We start from the raw sequence: 15,112 nt of genomic DNA, 5'->3' as shown, positions 1-15,112 counted from the left end.
GACAGTAAAGCAGGTTATAGGTTGTTCAGTATTGCATGGTATATGTACCATATAATGTCAATGTTTTCACCTAATAATAGAGTATGATCAATAGTAAGCGTCCTGCTTGCTGATAAGGTTTTGTGATTGAGCTGATATTCAGCATGATTTGAATGAATCCAAAGTGTAAATTTTGCGTAAGACACTGAAACAGTTTTCTAATCTCCTGGTCCATTTTATCTCCCTCACCTTTTCACTGTTTTCATGCTTAGATTAGAAGGTACATTTTTTTTAATGGTTGATGGTATTTTCAGAGTGCTTCAGGTTCTACCGTTTATGCATTAAGGCTTTAGAGAATGGTCTTTGGCCAGTGTTTTGCAGATAGTCAGACAATTATTCTGTTCTGGTTTTAGATCTCAGGACAGAGAGTACAATTTAGATTATACTGGACAACAAATGAATCAAACATTCCCTTTCATTTTCCCTCTTCTGTATCGATGAGCAAGGCAAAGATAAATCAGCAGTATTTTTCACCACTCATAAATATAGAGTTAAATACTACACTTAACAGCCTTACTGCAATAATGCGTGGTGCAAGAAGACTAAAATCAAGTTTTTGTAGCAGATCAGTAAATGTGGAATTAACCTTTTCCCAGCTTTCTTGTCCTGGAGACTCTCTACAGTTCCTCCTCATCAAATCTACCTGCTGCCACTGCAACTGTTGTAGAAAGCTACTTTAACACAAGCTAAAAGAAACACTTTTTCTATTTCTTCTGCTATTGCATCATTATATTACAGGACCCATCAGCATAGGAAGTTGTGAAAGCCAGAAGCATAAACATGTTCAAAAGAGATTGCACACATCTGTGGACAACAGGTTCATTCATGATTGTTCAACCTAATGCAACTTCTGGCTCAGGAAGTCTGTACATCACTGATTACCAGAAGTTGAGAGGGTAGCTGGAAGACGGATCATGGTATACTGACAGAGTTTCTCTCAGCATCTAGCTCTGTCCCCTGGCAGAAAGGGATGCAGAACAAGAGGGACTGAGTCTGATTTGTTATGGCCATTCTGTGCCCGCTTGACAAGACACACACGTTTACAAACAATACCAATAGGGAAGTTATTTTATATATTCAAGTAGGCATTAGGCTCGTTTCAAATCATTAATAGTGGTGTTGGTATCACATGCATCACATAGCTGAGATAATGAAGGAATGCTTCAATAGGAAAATGACAGAGAGGGGTTGGGGGGCAATAACATGATCTGGAAATGTTCTGGTTCATTATCATTAATCCATGTGCTTCTTCAACCAGTCAATGTATTTGGATACCCTTGTGTAAACCCCATAGCTGCCTTTAACAGCACAGCCCTTTCCCCAGCTGACAATCCCAGTCAGAAACCAAGTGTTCTTGTACTTTGTAGCGTGAGGTCCACCACTGTCTCCCTTGCAGGAGTCTTTAACGCCGGTCAGGTCTCCTGCACAGAACATATTCTCTGTAATATTTAAATCGGTCTCCTTTTCACATTCTTGTGTCTTTACACGTGGCAAATCAACTCTCATCAGAACAGAAGAGGTGGCACCTCCATCTAGTAGGCGTCCCCATCCGCTCACTGTGGAGAACTTGATGGAGGACAGTTCATACACTGCAAACTGCTTTTCAGGCAAACATATCGGCACCACATAGTCGGTGAGATTCACGGGTGTTTCCAGGCCTAGGAGGGCAATATCATTATTGACTTGTCCATTCGTGTATCCTTCATGAACGATGATCCTGGCAACTCCACTTTCTTGCTCAGTTTTCTCATTGTAATTTATTTTGTGTTCACCTGGAAAAGTTATTAATCGCAGGTCATGTCAGGCAGCTCCTTGATTCCTCAGAAGTTTAGGGAGGTAAGGGGTTTCTAGTCTGATACCTCCTAAAGACAATTCCCTTATACTACCAAAGCCTGCACATTTGGTCTTTTACTCTGGTTTGCCAGGATGAGAAGCTGCCGCCACAACCACAGCTCGATAACATGAGGAGGGGAAGATACATACCCAGTCTCACCCGAAGCTGTTTAGGATGAGTATACTCCAAACAGTGAGCTGCAGTGACCACCCACTCTGGCGAAAGCAGGGTACCGCCACACTTTCCTTTCTGATTCTGTATTATAAGGGCCTGCCAACATAAAGCAAATGTATGTCTTGCATCAACTGGGCTTGACCTGAATCTCAGTAGCGTTGGGTTTCCTATTGCTGCCTTCTGTCACTTTATGCAACTGTGTTTGAGAATACTGTGCTGATTGCATGGAGAATTTAGGAGGGGGAGTCTTCCCATCGACATTTTCTCCATCTTGTAGTATGGACCCTGCCTATTATGGCCAAAAGTGTATCCCTGCAAGCTGCAACTCAAATTCTTGCTGGCACTAAGGTTAAGGACTAAGGGGTCAGGAGATAGAGGAGGTTGTATTACCACTCCACTCCTACGAAAGCAGGCACTCCAGAACAAGGCTAAGATACATAATTGAAACAGGTAGATCTGCTACCTATGGATGTAGAGGGAATTTGGTTATCCAGACCTGGCACTTTTTATGGATTTTTAACATAATAGATTTAAAGCAATGAGTTTAAGATAGTGGTTTCATAAGGGGAAAAAAAAAAAAGGCAATGAAAGATTTCTGAAGACTCACTTGCCATGGACATTCACCTGGAGGACAGATTGAACCACCTACTATTCTCCCTCGTGCAGTTGCATTTTTTTTTGCCAGTACTGGTATTTTTCCACATGGGTATTTCACTGAAAAAAAAAGAAAAAAAACCAACAAAGGGCAGCAAGTATGATTTTATTGCACTGAATTCACAGCAAAATGTGTAAGGTCTTCAGTGAAGTTATGTTAGCTGAAAAACTGGTCTCTAGTCTGGGAGCATGGGTTCTCAAAAGTACTTTAAAGCAGCTCAGCAGGTAAGTAGTCTTTTTGTTTGGAAACAGCCAGAAATGCTTTTACAGATAGAATGCAGGTCCATACATTATCACTGACATATATTCAGCTACCACAGGAGTTTGCAAACAATATACCTGCTTAAGAGATATATCAACACAATGAGGTAGGCTGCAGCCTGGAGAGCAGAAGTGACTCTGTTGAGCTTTATAGTCTACATATTTTCAGCGACCCTGCTGACTTTTAACTCCACTGTACCAAGTGCACAGCATCCACTGCATGGTGAGATACCAGCTTAAGCGTGGGACGTGCAGCTTGCTGTCCCTTGTTCAGGTGGACTCAAAGATCTCCTAAGAGCAGACACTATGTCTTCTGGTATGCCTCCCAGCAGACTGTGCCTAGTTTGCTTGGGTCCAGAGCATCCTTGATTCTTCTGGACTGCATGTCTCCATCTAAGGTCTGTTTTTAGCCTGGGCAAGCATGTGAAGATTGGCAGTAAGAGAATCAAATCTTGAGGACTGAACCTGCGACTGAGCTGCAGTGCAGAGGAAGCCTTCGTGTTTTCAGTACATCCTTCACCCAACAGAGTTTTCCTTTCAAGAAGAAGATGGTCTACCTTTGGGGGTTTTTGTGTGCCACGTGGTTGTGCTGTAACTGAACACTCTGTCCCTTCCATCCAGCAGTCACTCTGCGATAATGCGGTGAGGAGTGCTCGCTTTCTATCACTTTAGGAGCCAGGGCCCTATAGTCTATGCTGAGCTGAATCCGACATCTCCACAGATCTGTAATGGCCTGAACATGCCGATTGCCTCAGCTGATACGAAGACAGCGTCAAGCTTTTACAGGTACAGGCAAGGTATGGAGAAACAGAACTAGATCTTTGGTGGCAGCTGGTGAAAGAGCAGAATAGACATGACACAAACCCTCTAACGCTGTATGCAGGGCAACGCCAGTCTGGGCATTTGAAAGGGCCATTGTGAGAGATGACAGAAGGACGGTGAAGGGGCTGAGCAGTTACACAGTTGTGTCTGTTTGCGACACACGGTCAGCGCTATGGCTATTTTGGTCCCCAAGGAGCAAGCAGCAACAAATACATCTTCCTCGCAGGGGAAGACATGCTGAAAAGCCTGTGGGGAATATTGAATTTTTTGTTCTCAGCTTTTAACAAAAGCAGCTTCCCCATCATGTGATATTGCAGAATCTGTTAATAAGGGATAAGCACATTAGTAGACTTTTTTTTCTAATGAAATTGCTGTTGTTGAGAGCTAGGTTGTCATTATCAGTTCTCTGCATGAGTGCTCCATTGAGGTGTGTGTGGGGGGGCATCACCACTCAGAATTACTTTGCATGCTCCCTGCAGCTCTGTCCGTTATGTTCATATCCCCAGGGGTCTCTTTTTCCCCTCTAATAAAGTAATTCAAGTAGGCATCTGCAATAGAGTCAGGTGCCAGCTCATTTATTGGAAAAATATTTAACTTGTGCATCCCTAGTCCTAGTTGAAATTTACCTTGTCAGATGAGTGAGAGAAATATCTAGCCATAGTGTCTAGAGGAGTACCAAAAGTGTATTAGTCCTGCCAAATAGGAAAAAAAAAAAGAAAAAAAAAGAAAGAAAAAAAGGAAGAAAAGAAAAAGAATAACTGGTTTTCTTTGGTTTTTAATAGGCTTCTTCCTCTCTTGACTCCTGCGCTGAAGTAAATATGGTAATAAAATCTATAGTCACAATTTCAGGTTGGAGATCCAACTCTAAAACAATGCTGCCCCCAAAATATTTTCCCACCGTGGGTGTAAGCTAAACCAAAAAAGGACTTGTGAGGCCCAGAGCCCCTCCACTCACCAGAAACCCCTCAGCCTGACCCCAAATCCCTGACTACCTGCCGCTCTGCTTTATTTAGACCACCCGGCCACGAGCTTGTCTCCACTGCTCAGTTCTTCTCTACTAGACCAGTGGTGGGAACGCTCCCGAAGGAGGAGACAGGGGTGCAGCTCCCTCCTCCCTCCTAGCAGGTGGGATGTTCAATCCCGAATTTCCCATGTCCCGGAGGAGTGGAGCTCTGGGGCCAGGAAGGAGAGGTCCAAAAGGCTCCCTGCTCGGTGTGCACATTTTGCCAGCTGCTTTTTTGGGGTGTCTAACTTCCACCAGAAGCCCAAACGTACTGCTCTGGACTCTGCCCTTGAAGAAGAGGTGGCGAGCTGGTGGCTGACGGTTATACCTCGCACCTCCCGATGTGTACGTGTTGAAAACTTTTCTTCCAGAGCTGGCTTAGACTTAGCATCGGGCTAGTAGTATCTTACCTTGGGGAATGCAGGACACGCCATCACTCGCTAAAGCGTAATCGTCCGCGCAGAAGCACACTCGTTTTTCAGACTGCTCGTCAGTACAGTACTGTTCACAGCCACCGTTGTCGTAAATGCACTTCAGTTTGTCAGCCATGGCTAAAGTCAGAGAAAGAGTGTTTAGGTTTCCAAATGTAGATTTTGGTGCTTAACATGAGTCAGTTGCGACTTGAAATGTTGACAGGGAAGCAAGGCAGCAAAGCAGATTTCTGTGATTTATGTACAGTGACTGCATCAAAAGGGCCTTCCATGTGGCAAAAGCTAAGTAGGTCTGGATCTCCAGGGATTAAGGAAGAAAAGGCTATGCTTAAGAAACATACACCTAAAATTAAATCAGTCTGCATTTACGCAGTAGCTGAACTGTCTAAAGGATGGAGGTGGTGTACTTGTGTGGTAACCATACGGCTGAAAAATTGTAATTCTTTTGTATTTTGCCATTTGGGAGAAGGATGCTCTGGGATGACCATTGAGGCTGCCTGGTTAGACCTGATGAATGCCTAGTCCTTCTTTGGGCTCAGTGTGTTCTGAGGGTGTAAGTGTAAGACTCAATGTGCAGTGCCCACTGAAATCAATGGAAAGACGTATATTGACTTTATTAACTGCTGGATCTGTGCCCTCTGGCTTTGTACGATGCATATGCAGCGCAGTTATCATTCACATACTGCACTGAGCTTTGAAGTCAAAGTAGCTTCAGCACTTGGGTAGGAAAAGAAATTCCTTCTTTTCACTCAGATGGTGCACAAAAGGCAATTTTTTTTTTTTTTTTTAACAAAGTCATCATAGGGTCATAATTATCTCACTGCCTTGCAGTGCCTGGCTGCCAGCTGGTTAGATCCATCGTGTGACACCACAGGCAGTGTGAACAGTAGCCGTCACGGCTAGAATTATGGAGAATGATAATGATTGCTACTGTTTATCTCAATGCCTTGCATTTGAATTAATAATGGCCTTTTTATTTTGTTAAGCTATGCCAGAGCTGACCTTTTTCACAGCTTTTGCCCTCATATTCGATGGGACAGCGGCAAACGTAATCCTGAAACTGGTCGTCACAACTCCCGCCATTCTGACAGGGGTTGGAGTCACACTGGTTAGGGTCTGTAAAAACATGCAGTGTCAGTCCGGCTCACACGAAGAGCTGCAGCAGCGGGAGTGTTTTCGCAGCTGTTAGAACATCCCAAACAATCGTACCAGAATAGATGTGCCAGAATTCTTTCTGGAAGAAAAAGATGCGAGATTTAATTAAAGAAAAATTAACTCAGGTTAAGTCCTACAGCACTTATAGCACAGGAGGGGGTACAGACAGCCACAGTGATGCCCCTTTTGCCTTTATAATTTATGACAGTTGATATCCATAAAATATTCTACATTATTTTCTACATTCTACATTATTTTCATATACCAATAGAGAAGGGCACTGTGTAGCACACACAGATAGGTGATCCATCAATAACCTCCATATAGTTGAGGTGGGGTTGACTGAAACAAATGTTGCACAATACAATAATTTAAGGTATTCTCAGGCCAGGAATTACTGGGAGGTCACGGAGACGACTTAGAGAGCGTCCACTTTCCCACCATCCCCCAGATCAGTACTGCCTGGGGCAGCCCATGCAATATACCCTCCTGCACCTCACTGCTGCTGCATGCCCCCCTATAAATATGAGAGAAAGATGCAAACAGCAGGACACAAAGTGCTTTTTTTGCTCTCTTAAAGTGTCAAAGCACACCCTTGAGTGGGGGGAGTCAGTCTGACAGTGAGCGCTCACCCAGCCCCGTGTTACTTACTGTCCTTTCATCATCATGGTAAATCTCTCTTGCTTCCTCAAAGGAACACTTTTCTTCCATACATTCTCGCTCCAGTGACCCCAGTTTTAGCTCTTCGAAGAAGCTGTTGGCTCGCCTTTGCCTTTCCAAAAAGCTGCTTGCCTCTTCCTGCTTTAGAAAGACTGAAAAACAGCAGCACGGTCTCTTTGTCATCAGCTGTGCTCTCCAGACGGAGAGGACAGGGGGACGATTTCCCCTCAAAGTTTTTCCCAAGTTTTTTCTGAGACACTTTAGAAAAGAAATGGGCGAATGTGAAAGAGACTCCTTTCTCTGGCGTGCCTCCCAGGTAACGTGGCAGTACGTGAATTTTACAGAGCCCAGACCTTAAGAGGAGATGGCACGTTACACCAGTGCGTACATCAGTGACTCCTAAGGTATCATCGCGCGTCATATAGTAGGTCTCAACATGCACAGCAGTTTCTTTCAATTTTAGCAGCTGAAAAGCCTGTGTCGCTTCACCGAGCACCGATGTACATGGCGACACCTGATTTTTCTGTACTCGCTACAGTAAGTCAGTCACTTGGTGACACGTGGACCACAGTCACCCCTTCACCCACAGTTACGTGTTATCGCACACCCCTTCACTCTTTGGACCTGCAGAAGGCACTTACCCCACCACTAGTAGACCACAATTTTACAACCGCTGCTTTAATATATTTATCTTTAGTTTTCTTCTGTTAAAAAGGCTACGTTAAAGTACATAGGAAGGCTGGACAAGGCTGTTTGCGTATCCTGGTGGAGCCTGTGGATGGCTCCTTGCTGCTGCCAGCACCATAGACCACAGCCACGTGGGTCTCCTTGTCCGTCTCTGCCGTGCTTTGGAAAGACGTCGGGTACACAGGTTCGAGAGCAGACATCAGCAGAGCTCACTTCCTAGAGCTACGTCAACTTGCAGCTGACAGAAGCGTGCACTGAAAGAGCCGATAGCATTGTCACCACGCTGACCTGCTCCTCAGCTTCAGGATACCAGCACATCACACAGTTATGCCCTCCCGGTATAATTCAGGATAAAGAACAAGAAGGCCCAGTACTGCGGTCTGCTCTTGCTCCATGTACTACACAGAGCAAGTCTTGAAATAATTAATTTTGCATTTTTTTAATCTCCTCTATGTCAGTAGGAGATTCTGGAGCTTCGTAACAGTAACTTACATGTCAGCACTTTTAACTCTTTCACCTGGGATTGTGGGTAGATTTGGGGATTGAGGCTGATGCATATCACCTGCCTTTCCCGCTGGACATTCTCCACTACATGACTCCTGAGAGAGCAGGAGTTATCTCCTACCTGCTGGAAGGGCTCTGAGGTGGTTGCTGAAGGACAGGACTTGTGTGTGTCCTCACTGACACACACACACAAACAGAAATACTGAAAGAGTTTATTCCAGTCTGGTGAGGTGTCTCTAAACGTTTGTGTCTAATCAGAACATTTGCTGAATTACAGGCAAAATAGTGGGAATTTTCCCTATATTTCAAAGTTACTTAAGGAATAAAATATTGTGTGGCGTGCATTGAATTTATCCCCGGGTGTTTCATAAACATTTGCTCATTGTAGGAATGTCAGCTGGGTCTTTCTGCCGTGATTTCAAAGTCAGGCTGTATGCATTTAATATGGCTTTCTTTAAAGGCTTTTAATTAACCTTACACTGCAGAGACATGACACGTGTCAGTGCACAGGCACGGACTCCGACAGAGGAGTGTGCCTGGGCGCGTGGCTGGGGACATCCTCCTGCTTTTATTTCAGTGTTCTCCACTTATTTACATTGGAATGCTCTTGACTTTGCTACGTATTTTTCCAGCTTTGTTCACTGCAACGCAGGAGACCCAGTCAATGGCTAACTGGGAATCTGAAAGCACTGGGTCTGCTTTATTAATTTGGGAGCTGATTTTTAGACACGTACCAGAGCCACTGAAGAGCTACAACCTCACTGCCTTCTACTGCTGCCGAAACAGGGTGGATCCTCACCTCTTTAATTTCTCATCAGCTGAATGACAGACTATCGATTCTTTGCTTTGAAAAATGCCATAATTCAAAATGAAATAACAATAAATCCAAGTTCCTTTTTTCACATAGGTGATGGTTTGCCTGCTCTCTGTGCAGTGAGATAATAGATTCATTTAGCAGTCTACAGGTGCTTCTCCTTAGTTGGCAAAACAAGCGCGTGGATGCCATCACTGAAAGCAAACAAGAGCCTTAGAATAACTCACAGGGACAACCGGAGGCAGGACAAACATGCAACAGTGCTCAAAACTTGCAATGAAAATTACATCTGAGTAACAGGGGAGAGGTCCATTGTCAGTAAACATAATTACAGCCATATCCTACAACATACCTGCATCCAGAGAAAGAGGAACCAGTAGTAGAGAGCAGAGAAACAAAGCCACGCACTGCCTGGAAACCATGATGAACCCTGAGAGCCAGCGTCCCGGTGGTGTATTGACATTTCAGCAAGGACTGTTTGGCCAAAGAGCTTGACTTCAAATGCTCGGAGCCAGAGGAGGGGCCGGCGAGTCATGGAAACAGAAAGAGATCCACGACAGCCCGGCGAGCCGAGCAGAAGGGCACATGCAAATCCTGCAATGTGCCCTTTTCACACAAGCGGGGAGCTTGGTTTTGAAGCACGCTCTCCTGACCTGTGCAAAGGCTATGCTGATTACACAGGCTGCTATCCCTGTCTTCGTTTTCCATCTAACATGCTTTTTTTCGTGAGAAACATAAATGCCAGGACCCTGCAGCCGTATGACTGGCACTAACTTGGCCACATAGTCCTGTACGCAGAGAGCAACGATGTGACATTTATCTTGAACTGGTGGTCAAGATAGGGCCTTTCAGTGCTTTGGAGTACGATTGAACCACGACGTCTGTCTTTTCCCATTTCTCCAGCAGCTGAAACTCTGCACTTCTGGCTGACTTGACTTGGAGACACTAATTAACCAGCAAGAGGCACCCTATGCTGTTCTCTCCATCTTTCCTGCAAGACCCATGTGGCCTGCACAAGTTGTACTGGCTGGAAAAGGCAATGAGCTGATCCACGCTATATTTCGTTAGTAACGATAGGGGTTTGAGGGGCTAATCTGCAGACAATGTTTTATCTGGAACATAAGCAGTCCTCTGATTTAATGGAAATCAATTAATGGCATCAGACTAGAGAGTTGACAACATTCTTGGGGAAATATTTACTTAAGATAGCAGCGAGGTAAAGAGCATGTTTGTCTATGAGAAGTGAAGCTGGCTGAAGGCCAGAGTATTTTCCAGGCTGTTCTCCCCTTCCTGCATGGAAAAGAAGGAGGGTCAGCTCTGCATCTGAACGTTGCAGCAAAGAAAAGCAACAGCTAGATTTTTACTTTGCCGCCAACGCTCAGTGTATCTCCCTGCAGAAGCCGTGATTCCTTAGGAAAGCTGGGCTCCCGGCCGTTCTTCACAAGCGGTCCTGTTGTTTAGCGGCGGTGAGCACAGCTGGACGTCCCGCTTTGAAATCGCTTTCCCAAGAAGGGGCATCCGGGCAGTTCTCTGGATCGAAGCCTGGCTAATTCCCAGCAGCCCAGTTCCCAGGACAGTCGAGGACGGGTGGCAGGTCCTGTCCTGGGGCAGAGGAAGGAGGCCACTTACTGGAATACAAAAGGAGCTACAGCAGCCCCACGCCGTCCCCGTCTCTGCTTTTTGGGAACCCTCTCCACACCTCATAGCATGCAATGATCCTCATTCCTTGTTTGCTTGCCTACATCAGTGAGTTGAAAACAGCAAGGGCACATTTGGCTTAGCAAGACCAAAGCCAAGCTTGTTGGAGCCGCTTGAAAATCTCTCTTTGTCTCATCTTCTTGGGGAAAGACCTAGCCCTGTCTAGTTGAATGAGTCACGCAGATCAGAGCGTGAGGCTGTGCCTATTGCCCCCCCAGCCGCACTGACCTAGGCTGGGGGGACATCTCCCTGCTGGGGGGGGGTGGCTGCCACTCCACAGCAGCATCTCTGCACCTCTGCAGCCCTTTGCTTTCTCCTCTTCTTCTTTCGCAGTGTGCAGATCCTGTACATCCTTTAGGACCGACGCAGTATTTTCCTTCTGTCTTTCTTCCTCTGTTGGCATCCCCTTAAACATGAAAGATTTTGCTTTTATTGCTTGGGAATACGGCCAAACAGTGTGTTATTTTTAGAGCCCAGGGGGAAGCCCAAGTGCTGGGAACAACAGTCGGTTCATATGGGGACAGTCCTTCTTCCAAGAAAAATTCATGTGATTAGGTTTCATCAGGGATGACCATGCCCACGAGGAGGGTCACTGAGGATTCAGCAGTCCCAGGACTTCATCACAGCTCTTCCTTCATGAACTTCACATTGACAGACCTCGTCTCACAGCCATTTCCTACTAACTTCAGCCTGGCCAGTTCTTTGGTTGAAGAGCTCTGTTTTTAAGGAAGAGCTCCCCTTCCTTACTGTCTTAGACCCCAGCCAGAGGAGCAAACGTCAGTTCCTTTGCTTTTCTTCCCCAGAAGATCCCTAAGTCTCACTTCATTTTTCTTCTTGTGTGGTCTTGCTGTAGTTCATGAGAATTGCCCTGGCATTCTGCTCTATAAATCTCCTTGCCAGTGCAGGCTTCAGCCTTGGCTTATGTTTTCTGAGCAGTTCCAAGAAAAATAATCTGCTGTTCAATTAAAAGTGAATATATATTAATGCAAACGTGCACCCTTGCTGCTCATGGGTGCTACTAGAATCAGTCTGGGGACAGCTGTTCAGAAGATATGATTTAGGGTATTTTTTAGTGTATGCTTTGGATGTGCCAAAGTTGCTTTATTCCCCCCCCAAAAAAAAGTTAAAAAAATTAAACATGAAAAATGTTAACAATGTAAAATAAATAAATCTAAAGCAGAAACATTAACCTGGAAGACACGATAAACTCATGTCTCAGAACATACCATTCTTTATTTTTGTTTTGTTTCCTACTGACAGTTTTCAAAGAAAAACTCTAACAATGTTGTTATTTTTAGTTTCCTATTTGGGGTTGAAGAGAAGACAGGTATGGAAGCTAGTGGAAACTGTGCAACTTGATCTGATCCAACAGGTCACTGGTCATTTAAACGTGAGTTTTCTAGTCAGCACTCAGGAACAATTTAAAAAAATAAATCAATGATTTCTATTTCAAAGAGGCCATTTGAGTAAGCTGACAAGGCGGTGTCTAGGTAAGAAAGGTTTAGGAACAAGCTGCCTCATGAATTTTGGAAAATTCAATTTAAATGTCCAATAACAATAGTAACCTGCCATCCTTCATTTATCAGACTAATTAAAAGCAAGCCAAGCCTGTGATCAAGTTAATAATTTCCTGTCTGTTGTACTAATCTAAATATATGAATATCATGCTGCTAAGCTTTAAAGCAAATGATTTGGGTTTTAGACCTCAAAAGAGAACTATTTCTTTCCAGGAGAAAATTACTTGCCTGCTTGACTGAGTTCTGTATCCCCATACAGCAATTATTCTCATAAAGAGGAAGCAGAAGATGGGGAGATAATATTTTTGATAATTTTTTTTGTGACGAGCTCTGAATACAAGTGCTTAATGTTTTATTTTGTTTCTTAATCTTGATGTGGGTTATTTCTTTCTCTTCTTTTGCTGCCTGAGGAGAAGGATATCTGAAGATACCTAGATAATAAAGGAAGGAAAAGACATAGAAAAGGCAGTGCAAAATAAATTTACAATAAAGGCCGTGTGCCCCAAAGTTTGTCTGTCTAATGCCACCTATCTCAGTTGGTGATAAGAGATATTAACTCTACTAGAGACCTTCTCCTGACTGTGTCCCAAGACCATCACAGCTGCAACAGCACCACTGGTAAATCTGTAGTCCTTTAAATGCAGCTGGGGGCCTTGCTGTCTTGTCAATTGATGTGGAATGAATAAATACAAAAACCTGAAAGGTGACTGATGGATTCACTTCAATTGATCTGTCAAAGATAATATTTCAGCACCAAACCAGCTAATCTGAGTAAAAACATTTCAGAATAAAAATGCAAAACTTGATCCTTGATTTTCTACCACCATCTTTAGGCTGCCACTGGTACGGGCAGGGGAGAGGTGCAAAGTTGCCTGGCAAGCATATTTTAGTGCGTCATCTCATCTTCCTGCTATAGGGACTTTATGTTGTAGGTGATTTTGGCCTGTCTTGGCAGGGTCAGAGCCCCGGAGGAGCTGGCAGAGCTCCTCGTGGTTTGCCTTTGCCCCAGCTGCAACTCGACGTCTCCTTGCAAAGGGCTGAGGGACTCATCTTCTTGCTATGCTGCTAGGTTAGTTGGGGAAACATTACTACTTTGTCTTGCAGCCTGCTTTTTGCGTGCACCAAGCCACTGTTTTTCTCTTGAGGCTTTGTCCGGACATAACGTTGCCCCCAAATTTCTCAAGAAAAGGTTTGAGCTTTGGGTGAGGACGCTTCACTGTGAATGCCCTTTGGACCGAGCAAAACAGTTGGAGCCCGCTGACGACGGGGGGTGTGTGTTTATTTACGTATGATGAGATATTTTGAGCTAACCGCGTACAACAGCGCGTGAGCAGCCGAGGGAGGGAGGGAACAGATGCGAAAACAGCTGTACTGGCCTTACCCACGCTCCGGCAGAGCCCTCCAGCACCTCGCCACCCTGGGCACCCCTCGCCTCTGCCCTGCTGCCTTTGGGGGCTGTCCCTGCCGGGGACATTGCAGAGGCTGGGGCCACAGGAGCGAGCATGGGTACTACTGCTCAGGGAGGGGAATGCTGTGCCCGTTCTAGGAGCTGATCCAGCCAAAAACTGCCAGGGGAAAGGTGGGAGGATAACTGAGTCACTCCCTGGAGCTGGTGGGACCAAGGGTGCAGCGCTTAGGAGGCAGAAGGGGAGCAGGGAGGGGAGTTTGCTGCTGGACTGGCAGCAGTTCCGCGCAGCTTCTAATTTGGCATATGACACGCAGTGTTTCTTCTGAGTTAAAAAGTCTTTGCGCCCTTTGTGCTCCTCGGCCCACTGCACCCACCAGCCCCACGCGCTCCACTCAAAAAAACCACCCACCCGCTCTGCGCTCTCCCCCCTCTGCTTTTTGATCTCTGGCTGACATATTACAGCCCCTCGCCCCACAGCACCCTGCCAGCAAGCCAGTCCCCCGCCATCCATCCCTCCAGGCTGGCATGACAAGCGGCTGCTCGGGTGCCTGGCCAGGGTACGAAGGAACCTGCGGTGGGACCAGCCTGTGGTGGGCTGGGTGCCGAATATCACTTACGCACTTAAAAACTGCCTTTCAGCGATGCAGAGCAACAGCAGCTCGAGTTAAATGACAAAGAAAGAGGCATTAATTCACTGCTGGTTTGGAAAATAAGGACTACAGGTCATCCTCCCCAGTGCTGTTAGATACTTTCTCTTAAAAATGCATTTATGCAGCCGAATTGTCTGCAGAGAGGTGGCAGCTGAGTTTCTGCTTGCCGAGGGGATCATCCACCAAGAAAGCAGAAAGAAAGAGAAAGAAACAAAGATGCCTGAGCAAGAGCCAGGTAAGGGGCTCAGGCAGCTTTGGGTGACAGCCGGCAAGAGCGGCCAACTGGGGCAGGAGGGCGGCAAGGCAGCCCTAGTGCTCAACACAGTGCAGGGGGATGTAGGGCAGCAGGTACCTGAAGGATTGCAGAGGGTCTGGAGTAAAAGGCTGGATTTCCTGAGGATACAAGATCTGCAGGATATCAAAGCTAAAGCCAGCTGCAGAGACCTGTAGGAGCAGCTTGTGATAGTGGACGGCCAGGTAATCAAGTGATGGATGAAGCTGAAAAGGCTGCCTGGGAAAGGAGCTGAGAAGACTGTGCACACACGGCGCTGGACTAAGCTGGAGCCACAGTAGATGGTTCCCTGAAAATATCAGCTTGAGGTGCAGTGGCTAGGAAATATGTGGAAAGGAATTAAACAAACAAACAAAAAAACCCAGGAAAAATCTGATAGAAACTTGCTGGTGAGGGAGCTGGCATCCCTCTGCCTGAGTGGGTCTCAGGATCACCTCCTGCTGCCTTTCACACAACAGCTCACCAATCAAGGCAAACAGGTACTTTGGTCCCCATATATGCTATTTGAA

The 15,112-nt window shown here is 45.6% G+C and overlaps 1 protein-coding gene and 1 long non-coding RNA gene across 3 annotated transcripts; both read right to left on the bottom strand.

The window, feature by feature from the left end:
• Positions 1–1,089: 1,089 nt before the first annotated feature.
• On the bottom strand, positions 1,090–9,665 carry F7 (coagulation factor VII). Of its 2 annotated transcripts, XM_029999289.2 has the most exons (9): positions 9,391–9,461; positions 7,675–7,974; positions 7,025–7,185; positions 6,428–6,452; positions 6,221–6,334; positions 5,198–5,338; positions 2,655–2,761; positions 2,023–2,143; positions 1,090–1,811 (listed from the first exon to the last, which is right to left on the bottom strand). In XM_029999289.2, the coding sequence occupies exons 3-9, from the start codon at positions 7,082–7,084 to the stop codon at positions 1,273–1,275; spliced, it is 1,107 nt and encodes a 368-aa protein (XP_029855149.1). In that variant the 5' UTR covers positions 7,085–7,185; positions 7,675–7,974; positions 9,391–9,461; the 3' UTR covers positions 1,090–1,272. The 2 variants fall into 2 exon arrangements, with proteins under 2 accessions (XP_029855149.1, XP_029855148.1); XM_029999288.2 differs by lacking the exon at positions 7,675–7,974 and having other exon boundaries at positions 9,391–9,665.
• On the bottom strand, positions 2,792–5,191 carry LOC115334734. The gene is made up of 2 exons (XR_003921239.2): positions 4,411–5,191; positions 2,792–3,793 (listed from the first exon to the last, which is right to left on the bottom strand). It is a non-coding gene; the product is annotated as an uncharacterized LOC115334734 (long non-coding RNA).
• Positions 9,666–15,112: the final 5,447 nt, after the last annotated feature.

This window comes from Aquila chrysaetos, chromosome 23 (assembly GCF_900496995.4).
Source record: "Aquila chrysaetos chrysaetos chromosome 23, bAquChr1.4, whole genome shotgun sequence".
Classification (NCBI taxonomy): domain Eukaryota; kingdom Metazoa; phylum Chordata; class Aves; order Accipitriformes; family Accipitridae; genus Aquila; species Aquila chrysaetos.
Note: the sequence above shows the minus strand (reverse complement) of the source record. Positions and strands in the feature narration are given on the sequence as shown.

Excerpts from the sequence above, each read along its gene's own strand:
- F7 (XM_029999288.2), bottom strand. The coding sequence starts at position 9,460 with ATGGTTTCCAGGCAGTGCGTGGCTTTGTTTCTCTGCTCTCTACTACTG. Across the intron at positions 6,335-6,427 it reads ATTCTGGCACATCTATTCTG|ACCCTAACCAGTGTGACTCC; the intron begins GTACGATTGTTT and ends ATGTTTTTACAG. Across the intron at positions 1,812-2,022 it reads ACAGCTTCGGGTGAGACTGG|GTGAACACAAAATAAATTAC; the intron begins GTATGTATCTTC and ends TAACTTTTCCAG.